Here is a 27,292-nt window from a genome sequence, read left to right on the forward strand (position 1 = left end):
TTTTCTGACTTCAGGCAACAAGTCAGAAAATGCAGAATGCAGCTGCGAGAGCTATCATGGGCTTCCCAAGGCATGCCCATGTTACACCAACACTCCACAGTCTGCATTGGTTGTCGATCAATTTCCAGTCACAATTCAAAGTGTTGATTTTGACCTATAAAGCCCTTCATGGCATCGGACCAGAATATTTATTTATTTATTTATTTATTATTTGGATTTGTATGCCGCCCCTCTCTGAAGACTCGGGGCCGCTTTCTGCCGCACGAATCCCAGCAACCGATTAGGTCCCACAGAGTTGGCCTTCTCCGGGTCCCGCCGACTAAACAATGTCACTTGGCAGGTCCCAGGGGAAGAGCCTTCTCTGTGGCGACCCCGGCCCTCTGGAACCAGCTCCCCCCTGAGATTAGAACTGCCCCTACCCTCCTTGCCTTTTGTAAACTCCTTAAAACCCCCCTCTGCCGTCAGGCCTGGGGGAACTGAGATAACTCCCCCAGGCCTATACTGTTTATGTTTGGTATGTTGTGTGCATGTTTTTTAAATTATGGGTTTTTAGTTTTAATTATTAGATTTGTATTATATATTGTTTTCTATTACTGTTGTGAGCCACCCCGAGTCTACAGAGAGGGGCAGCATACTAAATAAATAAATAAATAAATAAATAAATAAATAAATAAATAAATAAATAAATAAATAAATAAATAAATAAATAAATAAATAAATAAATAAATAAATAAATAAATAAATAAATAAATAAAGAAATAAATAAATAAATAAAGAAATAAATAAAGAAAGAAAGAAAGAAAGAAAGAAAGAAAGAAAGAAAGAAAGAAAGAAAGAAAGAAAGAAAGAAAGCTCTCACCTGTTTTCCCCATAATAATTTTAATGTAATTGATACGATTGGGCCGAAAGAGGTGACTCATTCAAAGCCACCCATCCAGCTTTCATATGTAAGGTGACATCATCTTCTGGTTTCTAGTCCAGAATTGAACCTTTAAAGCCATAGTTCCTATTCCTGGATCCTCAGACATTAGATCCTTTCACAAATCATGTTAACTCACAGTAATATTTATTTAAACCCAGAAATTGTAAACTACCATTTAGGCCTTACTATTGTGTGAGAACCCAAGTCAATGTGGCATGTTTAACAAAATGTGGTATAGTATATGCTATGTGAATCCAATCATTCTTGCTCAAGCAGGGGGTTGGACTAGATGACCTGCAAAGTCCCTTCCAACTGAAATACATTTTCCATCATTCTCAGCAGTCTAGGCTGGAAATGTTGCTAATTATTCTCCAGCACATGCTGGAGAATAATTAGCAAGACCCTTGCTGGGGAGTTAATCTCATGTTTGAAGCATTTAAAATAAATATGGAGGGGTATGCTTTTATTTCCATTGATATTTGACATGTGGTGGCAAGCTCAAGTTTGGGCTTCCTGACACAGTCCATAAAGAAGGGGTTAATATGACAGTACATTTCTTAAAACTACCAGAATACAAAAAAACCCAAACCCCAACAACAACAACTGTAACAATAACCGTTCATCCCCAAAACAACAATACAGAGGCTTTGCCACCAGGCCTGGGGGCCCTGAATTGTCCATTTTATTTATTTATTTTTATTTATTCGATTTTTATGCCGCCCTTCTCCTTAGACTCAGGGTGGCTTACAACATGTTACAACATCTTTCATGGCCAAATTTTATTTTATGAATGGTGTGCATGCATAAGATTTGATTGGTTTTCTATATAAATGGGTCTTATCAGGGTTAGCTTTTTAGAGTTTATATTCGACTTCTTTTTTATTGCTGTATCTTTTTGTATTGTTATTATGTTGTAAGCCGCCCTGAGTCCTTCGGGATTGGGCGGCATAGAAGTCGAACAAAGAAAGAAAAAGAGAGAGAGAGAGAGAGAGAGACAGAGAGAGGAAGAAAGAAAGGAAGGAAGGAAGAAAGAAAGAAGAAAGAAAAAGAAAGAAAGAGGGAGGGAGGGAGGAAGGAAGGAAAAAATAAAGAGAAAGAAAGAAAGAAAAAGAAAGAAAGAGGGAGGGAGGAAAAAATAGAAAGAAAGAAAGAAAGAAAGAAAGAAAGAAAGAAAGAGACTAACTTGCATAAACAGAGATAGTTCATGAAAGGAAATTGCTGGAGTGTGCTTATGGAGGAGCCATTTAACTCCCAAAAGATGGTACAGTTGAACCCCACATCCCAGAATTCCCCAACTTCAGGAATTCTGGGAATTGATGTCCACATATCTTCAGGTTGCCAAGGTTGATAAACACTGGTTCTGGTTCAGAAAACAGTGAAGCAGTAAAAAAAATATGCTGTGTATCCTGTTACAAATGGTACAATACAAGGGGGAGGCAGATCCAAGAATCTTTTAACACTTTATTGACTGTTCCAAACCCATCCAACTATTGCACATTCTTTCTTTCTCCCACATTTAAATCTCCAGATGATCCAAACCAGCCGGACATTAATTGAATCAGCCGATGCTGTTCATGCCAAAATCATTCAAGTGCAACAAGCAGGTAGGTGATGGCATAATGGTTCCATGTTTTTTTTTTATGTTTTAAGAATCTCTAGTTTATCACATCTGTTCCCACACTGCTATAGAGTATGGTCTTGCATACCTTCTGAGAATATAAGTATAGAATTGCATCACATTTGCCTGATTCTTCAGCCACTTCATTTCAACCTGTTGGATTATGGCTAGTTTCACACGTTGATATATTGTGGTTTATCTGTTTGTTTCATCGTTTCAAATGGAATATGTGAACTGGTTATCTTTGAATGGTTTGAAATTCCATCTGGTATCATTGCTTCTTTATAATCAATATTTTGAATTGAAGTGAATTTAATTGAATCTGGCTGTCCGTTTTTTTAACTTTTCTCCCTTCTCTACTTTCCATATACTTTTTAAAGAAATATTAATGTATGTGCATTATTTTTTCTGTGTGAATTTTTTTTATTGATAGCATAAATGTCTATAGCTAGCTCCAAAAATATCAAAGTGAAGGAATGTGCATCATGGCATTGCAACACAAGATCTATTTCTGTTGCACTTGTTTTGTGGCATTGCACACAATGTAGTTTGTATTGCAGTATCATGTTGCATATTTCATCACTGCCCCCTTCCTGCTGGTTTGAGAATAGAGGTAGCAATAATAACATTATCTTCAGTGATGGGATTAAAAAAAAATTACTACTGGTTTTGGGTTTGGCTTGATAGAATCATTTGATTAGGAGATGGCCACAGCCTCTGATACTGTCTGCTTTGTTTCTCCTTCATCCCTTGTGCTGCTCTTGTATTACTCCAGGGGTGGGCTTTCATAAAGAATTGCACCGTTTGGAGGCAAAGGAGGGTCTGAAAGGACGGAAGCTACAAAAAGCTCTGGAAAGTTTTGCCTGGAACATCACCGTTCTCAAGGTAATGTGAAGCTGTAGTTTATTGTAATTCCAACATTGAGACTTCAGCCAGGAGAAATAGAGTAGAGCAGGGGTAGGCAAAGTCAGCTCTTCTATGACATGTGGACTTCAACTCCCAGGATTCCTGAGCTAGCATGGTTGGCTCAGGAATTCTGGGAGTTGAAGTCCACAAGTCATAGAAGAACCGACTTTGCCTACCCCTGGAGTAGAGGAACAACCATTTCTAGCAGTGCGCACAACAAAAGCCCTTCATGGCATCGGACCAGAATATCTCCAGGACCGCCTTCTGCCACACGAATCCCAGCGACCAGTTAGGTCCCACAGAGTTGGCCTTCTCTGGGTCCTGTCGACTAAACAATGTCGTCTGGCGGGACCCAGGGGAAGAGCCTTCTCTGTGGCGGCCCTGACCCTCTGGAACCAGCTCCCCCCAGAGATTAGGATTGCCCCCACTCTCCTTGCCTTTCGCAAACTTCTTAAAACCCACCTCTGCCGTCAGGCCTGAGGGAACTGAGACACCTTCCCCCTGGCCTATATAATTTATGAATGGTATGTTTGTGGGTGTGTCTTGTTTTTTTAAATAAGGGGTTTTTAGAGACTTTTTAATATTAGATTTGTGATACATTGTTTTTTGCTATTGTGAGCCGCCCCGAGTCTGCGGCATACAAATCTAATTAATTAATTAATTAATTAAATAAATAAATAAATAAAAATAAATAAATAAATAAATAAATAAATGAATAAATAAATAAATTCCTAATTGAAAAGAAGTGAGAGCCTAATCCACCGGGGGTTTTAAAAAGGGTGTGTTTGTGTAACTTTAATGTAAAAGAGAGATATTTGAATATGGTCTCCTTTGCAAACCATCCCCATTCTGGCCCCATAATTTGCAAAATTTGATGCGTGGAATTCTGCCCTCCATAGAAGTCTCCACATTTCATTGTATGCCTCACACTGCTTAGAAGAGCAATGGACATATTATGAATCAATGACAACATGGCAAATGATTGCGTACCAATTATGAGCATGGATCTGCACTACTCTCCAGGTAGACGAAGCATTGGACTGGGATGACATAGTTCTGGGAGCCTTTTTTCAGGTTCATATATCCCTAAGGGTACTCTGGTAATTCTGCGCATGATTAGCAAGCTGCCATAACCAAGCGTTCTTTCAGAACATGCCTACCAAAAACTAGAAAAGATTTAAGAAGACATTCCCAGATGTTCCTCCCAAATCTTGCTCAGGATATCCCTCCTATCCATAATCTGCAGGCAAACTTTGGGTAAGGTCGTTCAACAGTGTAGGGTGCAAATGTAGTTTTATATCTCTTCTCCAGGCCAAACAAATGATACTATTCTTAGCCAGCACCTAGAGCAGTGATGGCGAACCTTTGACATGGGTGCCACAGGTGGCACGTGGAGTCATATCTGCTGGCACATGAGCTTTTGCCCTAGCTCAGCTCCAGCACACATGTGCACACCGACCAGCTGACTTCCGGCTCACACGGAACCTTTGGGAGGACACTTTTGGCTTCCAGAGGGCCTCCAGGGTGATGGGGAAGGGTGTTTTTGTCCTCCCTTAGGCTCCAGGGAAGCCTCTAGAGCCTGGGGAGGGTGAAAAATGGTCCTAGTGGGCCCACCAGAAGTTGGAAAATGGGCTGTTTCTGGCCTCCAGAGGACCTCCGGGGGCCATTGAAATATGGGTGTGGGCAGTCGCGCAGGTGTGATAGTGTGTGTGAATGCACTTTCAGCACCCTAGGGAAAAAAGGTTCGCCATCACTGATCTAGAGCGTATGATGTTCTGAATTGGGAAGACTCGGGTAGGACTCAAGATGAAGCATCTCTGAGTTTTGGGGTCCTCTGAATCTGGAGAGTTGCTGAGTTTAACTCTTGAGGTAGCACGCCCTTGGGTAGAGATGGTGCACAATTTGGGAGTTCTCCTGGACTCACAGCTCCCGCTTAAGAAGCAGATGGGAGATTTAGCTTTGGTGTCATTTTGTACAAATTCATCTTGTGTGCCAGTTTAACATATTTCCAGACTGGAAAACTCTGTACATGGCCCACCCATGCCTTTCCATTTACATTATTGCAATGTGCTGTACAGGATGCTGCTCTTGAATGTCATCCAGAAACTTTAGCTGATCCAGAAGCATTGGTTGTTGTTCTGTCTGGGTCACTCCAGAAGCCAATACCTACCCAAAAAGAGAAGCCAGACACACTGGTAAAAGGCAAAGGCAGTTTTATAAAATTCAAGAAAAACACAGGTAACAGAAAATGTCCTTACAAACAGGAAAAACAGTGGAACTTCAAATATACAGTGATCCCTCGATTTTCACGATCTCGATATTTGCGAAACGCTATATCGCGATTTTTCAAAAAATAATAATTAAAAAATACTCCACGGTTTTCCCCATCTGATGACGTCATACATCATCACCAAGAGTCACTTCTCTCTCCCTTTCTCTTCCTTTTTCTCTATCCTTTCTACCTCTTACTCTTTCTTTCTCTCCCTTCTTCATTCAATTTTCTCTCCCTCCCTTTCTCTCTCTTTCCTTTCTCTCCCTCCCTCCCTGTGCCTGCCCTGCACCACCCAACAGGGATGGATAGCCCCCGATCGTCAGTTCGTCGCCCCCCCCCCACACACACACAGAGGGAGATCGGGCTGCGAGAACAGTGGATCCGTGTCCCCAGCCACCGGCTTGGATTCCCCTCCCGGCGGCATTGGGCTGCCCTGCATCACTCACGCGCTCGACTGCGGTGGCTGCTTTGGCAGGGAAGGAGGAGTTTGGGGAGAAGATGAAGGCAGCGGGCAGCAGCTGAGGTGAAGCGAGGCGAAGGCGGTGAGGAGCGGCGAATCCACCTCCCCAGATCAGGCTGGTGGGGGCGGCAGCCACCGGAGGGAGATCGGGCTGGTGGGGGCGGCGAATCCACCTCCCCAGCCACCGGAGAGAGATCGGGCTGGTGGGGGCGGCGAATCCACCTCCCCAGCCACCGGAGAGAAATCGGGCTGGTGGGGGCGGCGAATCCACCTCCCCAGCCACCGGAGAGAGATCGGGCTGGTGGGGGCGGCGAATCCATCTCCCCAGCCGAGCAGCGGCCGGCCGAGCGAACGGGAGAGTGGCGAGTGAGTGAGCGGCCGGCCAGGCAGGCGGGCGAACGGCGAACGGCGGGCGAACGGCGGGCGAACGGCGAACGGCGGGCGAGCGGGGGCTGGGGGGGCAGGGGCAGCCGACATTGAAAGCAACCTGTCGGCTTCCGAACTTTCGTCGCTCCCCGGCTCCACCATCTGCGCATGCGCAGCCATGGGAAAAAAAGGGCGCGCATGCGCAGATGGTGTTTTTACTTCCGCACCGCTATATTGCGAAAAATCGATTATCGCGAGGGGTCTTGGAACGGAACCCTCACGATAATCGAGAGATCACTGTATACACGAAGGCAATAGTCCATGAAGCAATACCAGATTCTTGCTGCCAAGACGAAGCTGTAGATAGCAAACATACGCCTCCCACGAGTCTTCCAGACTGCTAGGCCACAAGCCAAGATCAGAGATCCTGAGAATCAAAGCAGGTCACCGCAACTCCAATTGATAACACTCCACATGGCTTCAAGGCCTTGCCTGCCTTTTAAACCCTGCTGATGAGGACCACACCCAAACCCAGCTGTTTCTAATTCAATGGTGATAATATTTCTTTAACTGCTCCTTTCGTTGCTCTGAACGTCTCTGTCTCATGTCAATGACAGCTTGTGCGTCATCACCTAATGACTCCAAGCTACAAATCCAAATAATACTGGCTGGGGAGAGCCCCCCCCCCCCCCCCGGGGCTCTCATGCTGTTCTCCTTCATCCCATTCCTGACTCTCCTCTCCCCCGTCCAACTGTTCAGCCCCCTCCTCTGCGCTGTTATCCTCCTCCGGGCATGGAGCCAGCAGAGACGCAGCCAGTCCCTGAGCAGCCTCAGGCTGAACCACAACAGTTGTTAGCCACCTAGGATTGGTTATGTATTGTAATATGATCGTCCATATAGGTTTTTTTAAAAATAGTAATATATAATGAGTTTAAATAATACGAGTGATGACATGAGAAGAGACAACTGCATTGTTAACTATAGATGCAGCATGGACTGGATTAAACTGACTTCCACACAGGAAAAGTCTGTTCACCTAAGGAGAAGTTATTTTTGATAGTGATGGTGAGATTCATAGGATTAGGAGGGGGGATTTTTTTCTAGACTTACACAGGCCTGGAAAAGACTAATTTGTCCTTTATCATGCCTTGATTCTAATTGGGCCTCCTGTGGTTGTCCTTTAGAAAAATGTCAACAAACATTTTAAATGCATATAAATATTGCAATCTCTGCTACAAGCTGCTTTTCCTAGAATCTAAAGCTGGCACATACTGCCCTCTGATGGTCTCTGGATATTATTTACTCATTTAAGGAAGGAAACAGGAATGGAATGGAATAGAATAGAATAGAATAGAATTTATTTAGAAACATAGAAGACTGACGGCAGAAAAAGACCTCATGGTCCATCTTGTCTGCCCTTATACTATTTCCTGTATTTTATCTTACAATGGATATATGTTTATCCCAGGCATGTTTAAATTCGGTTACTGTGGATTTACCAACCACGTCTGCTGGAAGTTTGTTCCAAGGATCTACTACTCTTTCAGTAAAATAATATTTTCTCATGTTGCCTTTGATCTTTCTCCCAACTAACTTCAGATTGTGTCCCCTTGTTCTTGTGTTCACTTTCCTATTAAAAACACTTCCCTCCTGAACCCTATTTAACCCTTTAACATATTTAAATGTTTCGATCATGTCCCCCCTTTTCCTTCTGTCTTCCAGACTATACAGATTGAGTTCATTAAGTCTTTCCTGATACGTTTTATACTTAAGACCTTCCACCATTCTTGTAGCCCGTCTTTGGACCCGTTCAATTTTGTCAATATCTTTTTGTAGGTGAGGTCTCCAGAACTGAACACAGTACTCCAAATGTGGTCTCATCAGCGCTCTATATAAGGGGATCACAATCTCCCTCTTCCTGCTTGTTATACCTCTAGCTATGCAGCCAAGCATCCTATTTGCCTTTCCTACCGCCCGACCACACTGCTCACCCATTTTGAGATTGTCAGAAATCACTACCCCTAAATCCTTCTCTTCTGAAGTTTTTGCTAACACAGAACTGCCAATGCAATACTCAGATTGAGGATTCCTTTTCCCCAAGTGCATTATTTTACATTTGGAAACATTAAACTGAAGTTTCCATTGCTTTGACCATTTATCTAGTAAAGCTAAATCATTTACCATAGTACAGATCTCTCCATTTATTTATTTATTTATTTATTTATCTATCTATCTATCTATCTATTTATTTATTTATTTAGGGTTTTTTTTATGCCGCCCTTCTCCTTAGATTCAGGGCGGCTTACAACATGTTAGCAATAGCACTTTTTTAACAGAGCTAGGCTATTGCCCCCACAATCTGGGTCCTCATTTTACCCACCTCGGAAGGATGGAAGGCTGAGTCAACCTTGAGCCGGTGATGAGATTTGAACCGCTGACCTTCAGATCTACAATAGATCTAGAATAGAATAGAATAAAATACAATACAATACAATACAATACAATAGAGCTGGAAGGGAGCTTGGAGGTCTTCTAGTCCAGCTCCATGCCCAAGCAAGAGAATCTATACCATTTCAGATAAGTGACTGTCTGGTCTCTTCTTAAAAACTTTAGTGATGGACTGCCCACAATTTCTGAAGGCAAGCTGTTCCTCTGGTTAATTGTCCTTATTGTTATGAAGTTTCTCTCTAATTCCAGGTTGCTTCTCCTTTATTAGTTTCCAACCATTGTTTCTTGTGTTGCCTTCTGATGCTTTGCAAACTAAATTGACTCCCTCTTCTTTGTGGCAGCCCCTCAAATACCGGAATACTGTGATCACGTCACCCCTAATGTTTCTTTTCTTTAGACTAGCCAAACCCAGATCCTGCAGCCATTCTTCAGATGTTTTAGTCTTCAGGCCTTTGATCACCTTAGTTGCTCTTAGTTGGTCTTCTCAGAGGGTTTTCCATAGTCTCAGCATCTTTTTTATATAGTATGGTGACCACCAGTATTCCTGGTGAGGTCTTACAGGTTTTATAAAATGGTACTAATACCTTACATGGTTTTTATTCTATGCTTCTGTGTCAGGGTTCCAAATAGCATCAAAAATTAAATCAGAGTCATATTCCCCAAAGCTCCAATGTATTAACAGAGCCATGTTGGCACACGTGAGAGAAACACTAATTTGAAGTCCCGGGGTTTCTCCACCCTATTGAAAATTCAAGCCCATGTCCCCAAACCCACAAGTCCATCACGTTGACCAGTCTTCATCTGCCAACTTGGCAACAACTCCCATTTCTTTCCGTGCAGGTGCAGAAGTGCGAAAGCAAAGGATGACCTTGACGATTAGGAAGGAATTTCTTTTGGCTACATGCAGACATCCCTTGTGCAATTACCCTCCCAAATTCCCACACCTATACATTTTAAAATAGCATGCTGGCACCCATAATGCAATGCGTACCCCACCTGCACATGCGCACATGACTGCCTGATGCACATGACTGCCCCTGCACATGCACTCTTTCCCACATATGTGCCACCCATACATTCCCCCCCCAGCTAATTTTGGACCTGGAAAGCCTCCATCAAACTTTGCCAGCGCGAACAATCTACTGCCACTAGTCCTTGTCTTCCTGCCAGCCTCATACAGCATACAAAATGAGCATTTGTGCCAGTAAATGTTGGTGTCTTAGACTTCTTCTAAGGGAGCATTCCCGGCCAGCACGCTTCTTACCACTTACCGCAGCCACCGGGGAAGTGGCACTGTGACAATTGCTGCCACCAGGTGCAAAGGGTAGGGCAGCAGGAACAGTGAGCTGGGGGTTTCCTCCCCCCTCCCCCACCAGGGGAATTTTTTTTCCCTTTTGAGACCAGCTCCAAGCAAGCGGTGCACAAACATCAGTAGCTCTTGCGTCACTGCCTGCACCGCTTGCTTGGACCTGGTCTGGAAAGGAAAAAAACCACAGCCAAATTAGGCGGGGCTCACACTACCGAGGTCCCTTCAAATGGGTCTCCCTATGTAGCCTCCACACTGAATTATTCAACCTGACATTGATCACACACTCAAAAGTAACCCGTCCTCCGAGCATTTGCAAGCAACCGCTTTCTGCAGCCAACAAGCTGGGAGCACAAACTTCCCCTCTACTTGCATGTTTCCCAGCTAGCGGCTGTTGAGGAGGGGCAGAGAGTACTGCCGCTAGCCAGGGAACGGTCTTCGGAGAAGGGCAGCATACAAGTCAAATAGATAGGTAGGTAGGTAGGTAGATAGATAGATAGATTAGGTAAGTAGATTAGATAGGTAGATACATAGATTAGATAGGTAGGTAGGAAGGTAGATTAGATAGGTAGGTAGATTATACAGGTAGGTAGGTAGATAGATAGATAGATAGATAGATAGATAGGTAGGTAGGTAGATAGATAGATAGATAGATAGATAGATAGATAGATAGATAGATAGATAAGGTAGGTAGGTAGGTAGGTGGTAGGTATGTAGATTAGATAGGTAGATAGATTATATAGGTAGGTAGGTAGATTATATAGGTAGATAGGTAGATAGATTAGATAGGTAGGTAGGTAGTAGGTAGAGTAGGTAGGTAGGTTAGTAGGTAGGAAGATAGGTAGGTAGGTATATGGATATATTGATAGGTAGGTAGGTAGATGGGTAGGTAGGTAAGTAGGTAGGTAGGTAGATAAGTAGGTAGGTAGAGTAGGTAGGTAGAGTAGGTAGGTCAGTAGGTAGGTTGATTAGATAGGTAGATAGGTAGGTAAGTAGATATATCGATATATCGATAGGTAGGTAGAGTAGGTAGGTAGGTAGAGTAGGTAGGTAGGTCAGTAGGTAGGTAGATTAGATAGGTAGATAGGTAGGTAGGTAGATATATCGATATATCGATAGGTAGGTAGGTAGGTGGGTGGGTAGATAAGTAGGTAGGTAGATAGATAGATAATTAGGTAGGTAGGTAGGTAGGTTAGATAGGTAGATGGATGGATGGACGGACGGATGGATGGATGGATCCCAGCAGGGAAGATCTCAGGCAAGGCGACACATTTGGAGCTTTTCCGGCTGCCGAAGTGGAGGGTAGAGAGTATTGCCAGCGGCTGTTTAATGGCAGCTCCCAGCGCAGAGGAGTCCAAGCTACAGGGTCATCTGCACTGGTCGACCACCAGCACTACCACCCCACCCTCACCGGCTGCTCGTCTATCGGTTTTCCAGGCCACCTGACTGGTGCAAGAAGCCCGCTTGGACAGGGTGGAAGGGCAAGTGCAGCTTATCTTGCTCTGGTCCCTTAGGAAGCAACCGTTGGGATCCCCTTTCTGAATCTTTTGGCACACGTGCCTGTTTCTGGTCTTCACACTCGCATGAGCACCAGAAACCAGACCAGCTGGCCAGCATGCATGTGCACTCTGGAAACAGGAAGATCACTTTCCTGTAGCACACATGCACAATGGGCAGCTGTTCTTCCGTTTTCTGGCATGTTTGTGCACATGAAACCAGCTGACCCAGAAGAGCAAAGGGCAATGGCTTCATGCGTCCGGAGAAATGGCTCTGCATGCCATTTCTAGCACGTGTGCCATAGAAACATAAAAGAAACATAGAAGACTGACGGCAGAAAAAGTCCTCATGATCCATCTTGTCTGCCCTTATACTATTTCCTGTATTTTATCTTACAATGGATATATGTTTATCCCAGGCATGTTTAAATTCGGTTACTGTGGATTTACCAACCACGTCTGCTGGAAGTTTGTTCCAAGGATCTACTACTCTTTCAGTAAAATAATATTTTCTCATGTTGCCTTTGATCTTTCCCCCAACTAACTTCAGATTGTGTCCCTTTGTTCTTGTGTTCACTTTCCTATTAAAAACACTTCCCTCCTGAACCTTATTTAATCCTTTGACATACAGTATTTAAATGTTTCGATCATGTCCCCCCTTTTCCTTCTGTCCTCCAGACTATACAGATTGAGTTCATTAAGTCTTTCCTGATACGTTTTGTCCTTAGGACCTTCCACCATTCTTGTAGCCCGTCTTTGGACCCATTCAATTTTGAATATTTTGCATATCTGACATCAACACAATTGAGGGAGTCCAGAAATATTTCACTAGAAGATTCCTCTTTCTCTTCTCACAACAAAATATCTTACTCTGCCAGACTTGAAATTCCTCGATTAGACAACTTACAACTCCATCTTGTCTCCGTTCTGACTGAACTATAGTTCTATTGTGAACTATTGTGATTCACTTAGCAATTGCTGCAAAAAAGTTATAAAATTGGGTTGGTCACGTGACCAACCCATCTTATGAGCACCTTGAGTTGACTGTGATGGACAGGCTCCATTATGGTCATGACTCAAAGACTACTTGTACTCTCCACCCAAAAAGAATTGTAAAAGCACACACCAAGAGGTTTGCCATCACAATTCTAGGCAATGCAAGCTGCACAGTGATTGTGCATTCTTGGTGTTCTCCCATCATTTTTTCAGTGTATCCATCCACTCAGTCAGGGACATCGAGGTGGGAGTCTGTGTAGGTAGCTCGGACATGGGAACAAACTCCCTGAAAAGGAGTTAGTCCTGTGCTGCTATGAACAGCCATGTTATATGCCACTTCTGCAAAAGGCAACAGCTCTGACTAATTGTCTTGCTGTTAATCTACATAACAATGGGTGTATTGTTCTGCCATTACATTTGTACATTGTGCTGCTCCATTTGTACTCAGATGGAAAGCCGAGCTGAGCCCTTGTGTGGATCCAATTGCTCATAGAAACTCCCTCCAGAATTTGGTGGTGAACTGCATGCCTCAGTCAGAGATGACTCTTTTTGGGATGCCATATAGGCGGTAGATGTCCTTCAGGAACAGTTTTGCTAGTTTCCTGGCTGACTTTGACCTGAGCAAGCGGTTAAGTGAGCTTGCTTGGAAAACAAGTCGATAACTGTCCAAATCACTGTGTTTTCATTGCTGTCTGGGATGAAGTCCATAGCGATCTCCTCCCAGGCCACTTCTGCAGCAGTCCAGGTAGTTTTCTTGGCAGATGCTTCCAGGTCACGCAAGTGGCACAACTCCTTATGTAGTCCTCCACCCCAGCTTTCATCTTTGTCTACAGGAACTGCCGCCAGCCAAGGTGGAGAGTTTATAGGAATCCAAAATGCTCTCCCAGTTTGGAGTTGTGGCTTTCTTGGTGTTCCAGGCCAAGCCTTCTCTGATCATCAAGATCTCCTTGTTGTCGTTGAGCCAGGGATCGCTAGCCAGGGATGCTTTGAGTCCATTTGTTCTGACTAGGAGTACTTGGTTATCTGGCTTGGCCCCAGATAAGGACTAGAGCCGCTGTTTCCTCTGGTGAGGAGAGGGGATGACGGAGTGGACTTATTGCTCCCTGTGGCTGTTATATTGTGGTTTTCTCGACAAGGCGGCAGTCAATAATTCTTCCTAGCTGAGATATTCTTCAATTCGAATCTCCTGAAGTATTGCACCCAGTGTACTTGTTATGGTGAAAGTTTCCTGGGAGTTTTCAATGCTTCGAGGCTCTTATGGTCTGTCCATACCTTGAACAGCACTTTGCAGCCCTCTAGGAATTGTCTCCAGGTGAGCAGTGCCCACTGAACTGCATCGGCTTCTTTCTCCCAAATGGCCCATCTCCTCTCAGTCACTGTAAGCTTCTTAGAGACATAAGTGCATGGCGGGAGTAGGTCCTTTTCATCTTTCTGCAATAGCACCGCAGCTACTGCCACATTGCTGGCATCCAACTGAATTATGAACTGCTGTTCTGGTTCGGGATGTTGCAGGATTGGTTCTTGGGCAAAGAGTCACTTTAGTCTTTCAATTGCTTTTTGGCATTCCATTGTTCACCCAATCGGGTGGGAAATGGTCTCGTCTTTAGCAGCGACATCTGGGCAAACATGAACTGTCGATAAAAGTTTGCAAAACTCAAATCAACACAGACTGTGGAAACTTTTGCATCTCATTTGGAAACCAGGGACCCAGATTATGGAGGAATAATGGAGAAGCACACGCAGCAAGATGCTTGAAGTCCAGTATGAAGTTTCCACAATGTTGATTTGGGGAGCCATGTCCACTGTGCTTCATTAAGTCCAGGTCACTGCAGCAATCTACCAAGAGATTTTGGAGAACTTCATGCTTCCTTCTGCAGATGAGCTTTATGGGAATGCTGACTTCAGTTTTCAGATGCAAGACTTGGTACCTGCCCATACTGCCAAAAGCACCAAAACCTGGTTCAATTACCATGGGATTAATGTGCTTGATTGTCAGCAAACTCATCTGACCTGAACCCCATAGTAAAATCTATGGGGCATTGCCAAGAGAAAGATGAGAAACGTGAGGCCAAACAATGCAGAAGAGCTGAAGGCCGCTATTGAAGCATCCTGGTCTTCCATAACACCTCAGCAGTGCCACAGGCTGATAGCTTCCATTCCGCTTCCACTGGAAGATAGCTTCCAGTGCCACAGGCTGATAGCATTGAGGCAGTAATTGCTACAAAAATGTCCCAAACCAAGTATTAAGTACATATGCATGCTTACAGTTTTCAGAGGTTATATTGTTCAATGTACAATTCTTGTTTTATTGATTGCATGTAATATTCTAATTTTTTGAGATGGAGGATTTGCAGTTTTCATAAACTGTATCCCATAATCATCACAATTATGACAAATCATTTATTTATTCATTCATTCATTAATTCATTCAATTTTTATGCCGCCCTTCTCCTTAGACTTATGGCTTGAACTATGTTGCCTTGCATGTAATGAGTCTTTCTCATATATTACATTTCACCTCTTAAGTTGCATTACTGAAATAAATGAACTTTTGCATGATATTTTAATTTTTCGAGTTTCACCTGTAAGTGTTTAAACTATGTTTCCCACTGCAATCTTTTATTTCCTTTCCCAACAATCAGAGTAGAATTTAAAATTGCTTTTTAAACCCATGTATGAGAATGTATCCATCCTAGGATAAAATACATGTATGAGAATGTATCCATCCTAGGGTAAAATACAGGAAATAGTATATGTATGTTTCTTTAGACATGTATGAAGAGAATCTAAGGCAAATCTCACAAAATTTATACAAGCATTATAGTAGGAGGGAATTATTCATTTTTGTATAGAATTACGATTCCATGCCATTCCAACCAATGTAAAGGGTTTGTCATCATTACATATTTTGATTATTATCTTATTTTAATTTTCAAAAATCAAGTAGCAAATCCTTAATGTCATATTAATAAATCTTTAATTTATGTTTGGCAATACTTAATTGTTATTGCCAGCTGTTTTTTGCAATTTCTAGTCCCAGTTAAAACATGGCCAAGCTTTAAAGTAATGAAAATAATTCTGTTTTAACTATCTTAATATTAAACATAAATGTAACACATTGATTAAACAAAAAATGAACAGTCTAGAATAAGTTTACAGTGGTAACTGAATAATGTGCATTATCAAAATAGGACAAAATTCACCTGTGGCAAAAGTTCAAATCTGATTCAAACAGGAAGGAACAAATGAACATTGAGATAAATCAATAGTTTTCTTCAACAGGCATTGTACTTCTCACATTTTTTTATTATAGTGCTGCATGGAATTCTGTTTATCAGAGAGAAAGGGTTATTGATTGGGTTTTTAATGGTTTTCCCCCCCTTTTTTCCGTTTTTCCTTTCTAAGAGCATTCACTGCACATAATAGATACTTCTATTTCAGTGTTATGAAATAGTATTGAAAGCAAGTGAGAAAGAGGCTTGCTGTACTGAAACTAAGTCTACCACTTTATCTACAAGGCTGAAAGTTGAAATCAGCTTTTAGAAATGTTGCTTACAATTATTTTCATGATGAAGGTAGCAACAAATTTTACTTAAATATATGATGATGAAGGACATACATGGGATGTGGAGAGATGGTGGCAGAAGGGATTAATGTATTACAATGAATAGTTTTCCCTTTATATATATATACTGTATATGTATTGGTAATAATTCAATGGAACTTGTGTCATGATTTCACAAGACATGTTTAATCACTTGGGTGTCATTTTTCATAGCTTTGAACACTTCTGTTTGCCAGTATTTTTGATGCCCCTTACATAATTTCTGGCCCCAGTGCACAGAACAGGTTTGCAATTTAAATTCTATCCAAATTGTTAAATATGCAAGTCTGAAGATTAAGTTTAAAAAGTACATTTATAGGTTAATTCTTTTAAGCAGTTCCGTTAAGCAAATCATTTAAAGCAAGCAACAGAGAACAAAGTGAAAAGCTAAAGCTGATATGACTGCAGGTCTATAATGAAATGCAAGCTTTAAGCCTGAAGTGCTAATACATATAATCTTTTATCTATCGTACATTCTTCATCTGAGCAGAAGTATTCTCTTCGTTATGAATTCCCACATTTTATAGCCATACCTGAGAATTACCCCTTGCAGTATTTCCTCTTTCTTCTTTGAAGTAATACACATGTGTTATTTATTTGTTTATTTATTTATTTATTATTATTATTATTATTATTATTATTATTATTAATTAGATTTGTATGCCGCCCCTCTCCCTAGACTCGGGGCGGCTTACAGCAATGATAAAAACAACGTTTGTTTGTTTGTTTGTTTGTTTGTTTGCTTATTTATTTATTTATTTATTTATTTATTTATTTATTATTTATTTATTTATTTATTTATTTATTTACTTATTAGATTTGTATGCTGCCCCTCTCCATAATCCACTATGAGCATATTTATTTATTTATTCATTCATTTAATTTATATCCCACTTTCATTATTTTTATAAACAATTCAAAGCAATGAACATATATAATTCTCCTTCCTTTTCCAAATGTTTCCTCAATAACAACCCTATGAAATGAGTTGGGCTGAGAGACAATGACCAGTCCAAGGTAACCCAGTTGGTTCTTATGCCTAAAGCGGGACTAGAACTCACTGGACCAGAATAATTCAGCTGGTTTCTATCCTCGTGCTTTAGCCACTTAACTAAACTACGGTAGCTCTCTCTCTTTTTTTTTTTCAGGCAAAGAATTTTTTTTATTTTTCTCTCCAATCACAGTACAATATAAAATACCAACAACATCAAATTACTTCACAATAACTCAATTTTAAATGTTACTACCTCATTCACTTTTAACATCTGGATAAAAAATAGCTGCTCGGTTTTCTTATACTAATACGCTATTAGCTAAAACACCTTTTAAGCTGTTCAAAATTTTAAACATCACAAATTGGTTAGGCTATAACATTTCAAACTTCTCCATATCTCCTCCATATCAATTTTCATGTATATTTGTTGTTCTGTCGGGCTCTCTGGTAGACTCCTCCGGAAAATTCTCAGGTACAAATTTCAGACACACACACACTTGAAAATTCAAAACAATGTTCTTTATAATGAAAATTCACTTAAACCAAGCCCTCTTTCGGTATAGCAAAGAGCACTTGTCTCCAAACAAACTGGTAATTTGTACAAGTCCCTTATCAGTTTTGTGATACTTAGCTTGCAGCTGTGAGGCAATTCACAGTCCTTCTTCTTTCATAAAGTGAAACACACTTTGCCCTGGTTTAGTTTCAAAGCGGGGGAAAATCAGCACACAAAAGGTCAAAGTCAGTAAAGCAGTCACGAAACACAACGATCAGATAATCCTCCACAATGGCCAAACCCACAGGCTGCTATTTATAGCAGCCTCACTAATTACCACAGCCCCACCCAATCACAGGTGGCCTCATTTTCTTTGATAATAATCTCTCAGTTGTTGTTGCCTATGCATCGCTGTCCGCATGCGTGGCTGTATCATTAACTCTTGTTCTGAATCCAAGGAGGAGCTAGATAATTGATTTCCTGAGCTTTCTGCCCCACTCTCCTCCTCCCTGTCACTCATGTCTTCTTGGTCAGAGGAGCCTTCATCATCAGATTCCACTGGGGGCAAAACAGGCCTGCAGCATGTGGATATCTCCCCCACATCCACAGTCCTTGGGGCAGGAGCTGGGCCAGAGCTAACCACAACATTTGTTAACCTTTTTTTAATAATATATGCCCAATAAAAATAAATTTTTAATCTTTATGTTTTTATGTTTTTTTATAATTCCTATATAATTTGGCTAATTTGGCGATATTCTGATATATTATTTGGCTTTTTTCCCCTTGACTTCGTTACTGGAAGTTTTTGGCACCTTTTTTTAGGGATTTCTTTTTATTGGGCATATATTATTTTAAAAAACTATGGTAGCTCTCCATGAAAGTGTTTGTTGAAGTATCCAGACTGGAAAATTCCATTGAGCAAAATCATATTTGAGCAATGTTCCATTTCTAACCATAAATATTTCTCATTCATTTATTGATGATGATGTTCTTGATCAAGGTATCAGCCCTACATGGCAGTGGACCAGAATACCTCCGGACCCGCCTTCTACCGCATGAATCCCAGCGGCCGATTAGGTCCCACAGAGTTGGCCTTCTCCGGGTCCCGTCAACAAAACAATGTCGTTTGGCGGGCCCCAGGGAAAGAGCCTTCTCTGTGGCGGCCCCGGCCCTCTTGAATCAACTCCTCCCGGAGATTAGAATGGCCCCCACCCTCCTTGTCTTTCGCAAATTACTCAAGACCCACCTATATCGCCAGGCATGGGGGAACTGAGACACCTCCCCCAGGCTTTTATATTTTATGTTTGGTATGCATGTGTTGTATGGTTTTAATTGTTGGGGTTTTATATATACTTTTTTTAAATATTAGATTTGTATAACTATTATATTGTTTTTGTTATTGTTGTGAGCCGCTCCGAGTCTTCAAATCTAATCTAATAAATCATCATTATTATTATTATTATTATTATTATTATTATTATTATTATTATTATCAGACTAAAAATGTAATTAAAAATTCAGTGTTCTGCATTTTTTAACTTCACATTTTCTTTCCTAATATTTCTAACCATTGTTCTTTTCTCATACCTTTCCCCTCCCCTCCTTAGGGCCAAGCTGACTTGCTCAAGCACTCCAAGACTGAAGCACTAGATACGCTATGGCAAATCCACAATGCAGCCCAGTCATGTGGCATCGGGCGGAATGGAGCTGCCTCCCCTGATCTCTTCCGCAGCCGAGCTGTTCTGGACCCCATCCCAGAAGCTGAAGGAGCCTGCGAGCCAGGATCTTCCTGACTGGAAAGGGCTAGGACTATGGGAACCAGTGGGATTTGTGGACACAGATTGCCATATGTAGACTTAGTCAATGTGGCAGGTGCTTAAATGGAGTGAGGGTTCTCTTTAACCCTGGGAAGGCAAATGAGAAAATGTCAATCAATTTGCAAGTATTTGTGTCTATAACAACAAGTAGGGCTCCTTTATTGCAAGATTTTGAAAAAAACACCCCAAAAAGAAAATTCTAAGGGACAGAAAATATGGTTTTACCTGGGAAACAGCAAATGAAAGCTACAGATTTTTTATTCATTTTTGACACACTGAAATTAACAGAAACCCAAGGCAGGGTTTCAGGAGCCAATAGCTAACAAAAATAGATCTCCCAATGGACTGGGACAGCAACAGGTGGGTCTGATGCTGATCTTTTGAAGGATGTAGCAACTGGCATGCCCTGGAGTTCCTTGGTTGAGTCTCCTAGCAAGAATAGTGATAGACTCTGATGGTGCTGCCCATGAGGAGTTCCTGTCTAATATTGTTCAGGGATTCTTGGTTGAAGATCTATTGCAAAAATGGTTATGAGTTGTTGCAAATCGAGAGAGAGGGGGTTAGTATTTGGATATTTTTGAGATGGCAATAGTAACAATTTTTCTTGTCCACTCCACCCTCCCTGAACTGTTATCTGTATTTTTCTTCAGAACAGTTTAGCAGCAGAAGTAGGAGTGGTTTCAAGTGGTATTGGGCCACATCTACCACAATCCACGAACAATGTTTAGGGTGGCTGAGGATAATCGAAATTCAGTCTACCAACATCTGAGAGAGGCAAGACGGAGAACCACTGGGTTAAAAGGAAGGTCGTCCTTGTTTATTTTGTTTTGGGGTTTTGTTTTTGTTTTGGGGTTTCCTTCCTGCAATGCTGAAGTGAAGGGTGTGGGATGAATGGTGGTAGAGAATTCTTAAGGTTTCCTAAGTTTAATTTGGTTATTCTCTTAATAGGAAGTTTAGGCCCTTTTCATTTCCTGTCAGAAAAATCAAAGGGGGAAAAAGAGGGAAACGAGGTAGTAACACTGGGAAAATAAAACCAATTAATCTTGCAAAGATTTATGTTGATCATAAATCAGTATGAAGATAAAATCCAAATGTTAAACATCAAACCGCTGCCTTCAGTTGAATTCTCATTGCAGTCAACACCATTTTCTGTAGAAAATTCAGTTAAAAGAAGTTAATGCCTAACATTATCTTGAGGAATTATCCACAAATTTGCTCAAGTTTTTTTTCAAGATTTGGAATTGTGGAGATTAAAATTGTTATGTTCTGCCTTTGTCCAAAGCAGGGTTTTGGTTGTTTATTTTTGTCTCTACTTCATATTTTTTGGGGGGGCTTGGAAGGAAGACTTAAGGTTGCGTTTCTTTTTTCTCGCCCACTGTAGAAGACTTGTTCTGGAATTAATGGGCTAGATTTTGTTGACAATAAAGCCTAAGCTTCTCTTTTGGCTGTTCTGTTCCTTGTATGAAGTGTTTTCAAATAGTGGGGTGGGCCCCTCTGAGGGGGTGCACAGAGCGATGCCAGGGGCCACGAGACATTTTTTGGTGCAGGGAGTAGAGGGTTTTTGCACTGAACAATAGCACATAGCACAGAATAGGAGATATGAAGTGCATATAACAAACAAAAGAGACACCATGGAAAAATATTTAACAGGGATGAAAAGAAAGGAGGAGAGAGACAGAGATAATGAGATTAACGTAAGTCTCCCGAAAACTAAGATGAGGAAATATGACAAAGCATGTTGGTTTCACTGTGGCTTCACTGTGACTATGGTGGGAGACGAGGAAAGACCGATATGTTTACTGTGTCTAAAAATGTTGACAGCGGACAGCATGAAGCCAAATAAAATAAGGCGTCACTTAAACACATTACACCCCAATCACACTGATAAGCTGCTTGAGTTTTTCAGCGAAAACATGCTGAATATTGCAAACAATCCTCCGAATGGAGAGTTGGGTGTGCGAAATGTTTATTTCTTCCTAAGGGAGGAGGTGTAACAGAAAATAATTGAGAAACAATGTACTAATGGGTCATCCTTGATGTTAGAACACTCCATTAATACAACAGAATCAAAGTAGTTTATTATTGATAGCCCCTTCATGGCTTCTAGACAAGGAATTATAAACATGGTACTTCTGTGTTAAACATCCAGGTATATCGGTTAAGCACCTGCTCCTGCACAGAGCCCATATTGGAACATTCTAAAACAAAACATTTAGAAACAAACCGTCATCTAGATCAGTTTTTCCCAACCTTGGCAACTTGAAGCTATTTGGACTTCAATTCTCAGAATTCCACAGCCAGCATTAGGGAGTTGAAGTCCAGATATCTTCAAGTTGCCAAGGTTGGCAAACACTGATCTAGATTAGTAGTTCCCAATGTGGGATCCATGCCCCACCAGGGGAGGGGCAATTTGATTTTTAATGGGGGCAGTTGAAACCTTGTTTAAACCAAGTTAATGGTCTTTTAGGCTTCCTCCATGTGAGTAGTTCACTTTTTGAATAGTAAGAATTATATGTCACAGGGATGTGGTGGGAGATCAGGATTTTAGAGATGCTTAGGTGGAACATGTCAAAAACAAAAGGTTGGAAACCACTGGTCTAGAGGGAGAGTTAACTTCAAAGAGACACTACAACAGCATTAATTAGCTGTGGTTGAGGCTGCCAGAAGAGCAAGAACCAGAACTTAGTGTCTCTCTCAACATCTGAAACAGTAAAAGAAGTAAAGAATAAAAGAATGGTTAAAGAATATATGAAGAACGGTTGCTGGAATTGGATATGTCTAGTCTTATGAAAAGAAGGCCTAGAGCAGTGATGGTGAACCTATGGCACGGGTGCCACAGGTGGCACACAGAGCTACATGTGCTGGCATGCAGATAATATGTTGCATGTGTGTGCTGGCCAGCTGATTTTTGGTTCACACAGAGGCTTTTGGTTTCCAGGGAGCTTCCGCCAGCTCCAGGGAAGCCTTTGGAGCCAGTGGAGGGCAAAACACAAGCCTACTGGGCCCACTAGAAGTTGGGAAACAGGCCGTTACTGGCCTCCAGGGGGGCGGGAGAAGCTGTTTTCACCTTCCCCAGGCATTGAATGGAATTATGGGTGTGGACACTCGCATATGTGCAATAGTGAGCGCCCACATTATTTATTATTATTATTTTATTATTTATTAAATTTGTATGCCGCCCCTCTCCGCAGACTCGGGGCGGCTCACAGCAGCAATAGAAAACAATGTACAATGCAAATCTAATATTACAAAGTTAAAAAAACATAATTTAAAAAACATGCACACAACATACCATACATAAACTATATAGTTCCTCCATGCCTGAGGGTGGGGGCAATCCTAATCTCTGGGGGGAGCTGGTTCCAGAGGGTCGGGGCCGCCACAGAGAAGGCTCTTCTCCTGGGTCCCGCCAGACGACATTGTTTAGTCTACGGGACCCGGAGAAGGCCAACTCTGTGGGACCTGACTGGTCACTGGGATTCGTGCGGCAGAAGGCGATACCGGAGATATTCTGGTCTGATCTTTCTGCACCCGAGGAAAAAAAAGGTTCACCATCACTGCCCTAGAGGGTGACATGATAGCAGTGTTCTGATAGCAGGTTGCCACAAAGAGGAGGGAGTCAAACTATTCTCCAAAGCACCTGAGCGTAGAACAAGAGGCAACGGATAGAAGCTAATCAAGGAGAGAAACAGTTTAGAACTAAGGAGAAATTTCCTAGCAGAACAATTAATTAGTGGAACAAGATATAAATGTTCCAACACTGCCAGTTTTTAAGAAGATAACCATTTGTCTGTGGGGTTTCTGGCCTAAGCATGGGGTTGGACAGGTCCCTTCCAATTCTGTTATTCTATTCTAAGACTATCATTACTATATGTGTGCAAAGCAAGTCCTGCTTTTCCTTTCAGTTCTCTTTCAGCAAATTTTTTCTCTCTTTTTGTTGTTTTTCTGCATTTTTTAATATTTCAAAAATCTACACGAGGCACAAACAAAATTTAAAACTTCTTGAGATGCTTGGCATCAAGAATTATGGAGGCTTAGCTTTTCATTTTGGCCTTCTAGTTTAAGCTCGCTAGAACAAACACACAAAATTAAGCATTAAGTTGTTGCCCTAGGAGGGCAACTCTCTTTGCCTTCGCTGTTTGTGAGGAGAGGTGCTTTGGATGTTTGTTCTCATTGACAACAACTTAATAGAAAAGGCAGAATAGATCTTCTGACCTTTGGGTCTTATTGAGCACTTATTGAGCATCTATTATATTGATTTCAGAAATACATTCCAACCACAGTAAAGATGCAGTTGCATTCCATTTGGGACCATCTAATCTAATGGTAACCTATGCATGCAAATTTATTTGTTTATTTATTTATTACATTTGTATGCCGCCCCTCTCCGAAGACTCGGGGCGGATAACAACAATAAAAAAGACAATGTAAACAAATCTAATATTAAAAATAATCGTAAAACCCCCAATTTAAAGAAACAATCATACATACAAGCATACCATGTATAAATTCTATAAGCCTAGGGGGAAGGGAAAATTTCAATTCCCCCATGCCTGACGACAGAGGTGGGTTTTAAGGAGCTTGCAAGGAGGGTGGGGGCAACTCTGATATCTGGGGGGAGTTGGTTCCAGAGAGTCAGGGCCTCCACAGAGAAGGCTCTTGCCCTGGGTCCCGCCAGACGACATATATCAGTGATAGTGAACCTTTTTTTCCTTGGGTGCTGAAAAAGTGTGGGTGTGCTCTATCGCATATGCGCGAGTGCCCACACCCATAATTCAATGCCTGAGGAGGGGCATAACAGCTTCTCTCACCCCCAGAGGCTCCCTGAAGGCTGGAAATGGCCTGTCTCCCAACTTCTAATGGGCCCAGTAGGCTCGTGTTGTGCCCTCTCCAGCCTCCAAAGACTTCTCTGGAGCCAGGGGAGGGTAAAAATGCCCTCCCCCATCCCCCTTGAGGCTTTCTGGAAGCCAAAAATGCCCTCCCAGAGTCTCTGTGAGAGCCAAAAATCAGCTGGCTGGCACACACATGCATGTTGGAGCTGAGCTAAGGCAACGGCTCGCATGCCAGCAGATACGGCTCTGCGTGCTACCTGTGGCACCCGTGCCACAGGTTCACCATCACTGATATATATGGTTGTGGCTGTGCTATATTATCATGAGTTTCTTGTCTCAATCCCAAGACCTGGAATTCTATACCCTGTGGATCAGAGATGAAAATAGGGTCTTTGATTTCACAGTAATAGATACAGATCCTTCCGTCAGCATACATTTGAAGTCTCATGTTACTTTCTTGGAAGAGTTTAATAGACCAATAAATCATTTCCATAAATTTTTCTAGCCCTAACAGCATCAATGTGAAATTACTTGTCATGGTGTTCCAATCCAACCTGCCTGAGAAAGAAAGAAAAAATCACTATGGAAAGGTATTATGGAACCTGTAAAAAGTAATTCTCCTACTTCTTTTTTTAGAAATTTATATTCCCTTCTCGGTCGTCTTTTGATCTTTGTCAAGTTCAACAACTATATATAAGCCATAAAATTCTATATAAAAGCACTTCTTGCCTTTATTTCTAGAAAAGTTAACAAGAAATGTTACCCTCTCTTGCTAAGCTGCTTCTGGGCTGTCCTCAGACTTCTATATTTGTGCCTTATAACAAGTTTCACAGATTAATTTTTTACGTTGCTCAGCCTGAAGAACTTGTAAAATATTTCCTTCCTAGAAAAAAAAACATAGATATGTAATTCTCCAAGATTCTTCTTATCCCCTTGTATTTTGTCCTGTTTTTGTCTGTTTTGATGGATGAATCTTCTACATGAGTGATGGCAAATGCCTCCTGGATAAATTAGATGGCTCCTTGTAATGACATCAAAATACATGTGAGATATTTGAATATTTCACACAGTACTCAACATTCTGTACACTTTCAGCTATTGGGAATTTATTCCTGTAGTCAAAGTGCTTGGACCATCAAACCAAATAATTGTTTCACCAGGAAGTATCATACAATATCTTGTACATTTAGAAAAATGACTTTTTGGCATCCAGGTCAGGGGTAGGTTCATTTCCTCCCATGCTATGTGGCCACTTGCATGCACATTTCCAGTGCTGAAAAAAATTAAAAAATCCCCCCCCCCAAAAAAAATGTTGAAAACAAGATGGTAACACGTGCATAAGCCAGTGAAAGTGGTCCCATTGGTACTTGGAACGCTGGGCGCAGTGCCAAAGGATCTCAGCGGACATTTGAAAACCATCGGAATTGACAAAATCTCCATCTGTCAATTGCAAAAGGCCACTTTACTGGGATCGGCAAACATAATTCGCCACTACATCACGCAGTCCTAGATGCTTGGGAAGTGCCCGACTGGTGATGAAATACGAAATCCAGCATAATGATCTTGTTTGCTATGTTGCATTGACATAATAATAATAATAATAATAATTATTATTATTATTATTATTATTATTATTATTATTACAGTATTATTATTATTATTATTTATTAGATTTGTATGCCACCCCTCTCTGATCCTTCTCCCTATCCTTCTGTTGTGGCCAATGTTGTCGTGGCTCTCCTCCTAGTCATTCAATACCTAGATGCAGTTATCCTTTCAAATGCTTCACCACCACCCCTTTAAGCAATTCTTAGGGGACTTAGCATTTACATAGCTAAATCCATCTCAGTAGACATCAAAGGGCATTCTATAAATGATATTGCTTTATTTATGAACCTTTGACTGCTGGAGGTTTGTAAGGCAATTTACTTCATCCCAATCCTCAACTTTCACCAGCTACTATTGTGTAGACATGCTGGGGAGGTCAGGTGATTCCTTTTGATACACTATGCTGCCCCTACACCTTGATCAGGGGTCTGCAACCTTAAATGCTCATTTGGACCCATTTCTCACGTAAAAGAAAACACTAGGAATAGGGGCAGGCCACCATTCCAAGCCCTACCGGAATAGGTCAGGACCACACACGCATTCCCTGCGCGCACGCACCCCCTCTCAGGAATCAGCTTCTGCATGTGCGCAGGTGTCAAATGTTGCGCAAGGACATGCATGTATGAGATTTCTGGGTTTTTTTCACTTCTGCCCATGTGCAACAGCAAAAAACCCAGAAATAGACAAAAATATGGTAAGTGGCTGCTTGCCACCACCTGCCACTGTTCGCCCCACTTGGCCCCGTTCATCCCCCTTGCTTCTCACAGCAGCTCCCCCAGCGCCCGCTCTGCCCCACCTTCACCCACCGCCTTTTGCCTCACTAGCCACCGTTCATCCTCCCACGCCTTTTGTGGCGGCTCCCCCCACCGCCCACTCTGCCATGCTGCCACCCACTGCTTTTTGCCTTGCTTGCTGCCAATTGCCCCCCTCAGGGGTGGGCAGCAGGCAGGACAGGGTGGAATGCAGTTTCACCAGCAGAAATGAAACTGTGTGGCTAGCTCCAGCTGACTATCCTCCCCTCCCCTCCTCTTCCTCCTCCTCGGAAAGCGGCAGGTGACCAGCACCAGCAGGAGTTGCAGGAGGCCCATTTCCTCCCCCCTCTTTTCTCAACAGCTGATCGGCATCCATTTGCCTAGCTACCCAGCCTGAGGCAG

At 42.0% G+C, this 27,292-nt stretch overlaps 2 protein-coding genes across 2 annotated transcripts in view; one reads left to right on the plus strand and one right to left on the minus strand.

Moving 5' to 3' along the window:
- The window catches only part of LOC139153047 (inactive phospholipase C-like protein 2), a 90,493-nt gene extending 69,356 nt beyond the window's left edge, over positions 1–21,137 (plus strand). Inside the window, exons 4-6 of the mRNA XM_070726569.1 lie at positions 2,451–2,526; positions 3,316–3,425; positions 19,489–21,137. Of these exons, the coding sequence (XP_070582670.1) occupies positions 2,451–2,526; positions 3,316–3,425; positions 19,489–19,674 (372 nt within the window). The 3' untranslated portion in view covers positions 19,675–21,137. The remainder of the gene's footprint in view (positions 1–2,450; positions 2,527–3,315; positions 3,426–19,488) is intronic.
- ATP6V0A1 (ATPase H+ transporting V0 subunit a1) overlaps positions 1–27,292 on the minus strand; it is a 512,121-nt gene that overhangs the window by 405,715 nt on the left and 79,114 nt on the right. The gene's annotated exons all lie outside the window — the stretch shown is intronic.

Source organism: Erythrolamprus reginae, chromosome Z, assembly GCF_031021105.1.
Source record: "Erythrolamprus reginae isolate rEryReg1 chromosome Z, rEryReg1.hap1, whole genome shotgun sequence".
Lineage (NCBI taxonomy): Eukaryota > Metazoa > Chordata > Lepidosauria > Squamata > Dipsadidae > Erythrolamprus > Erythrolamprus reginae.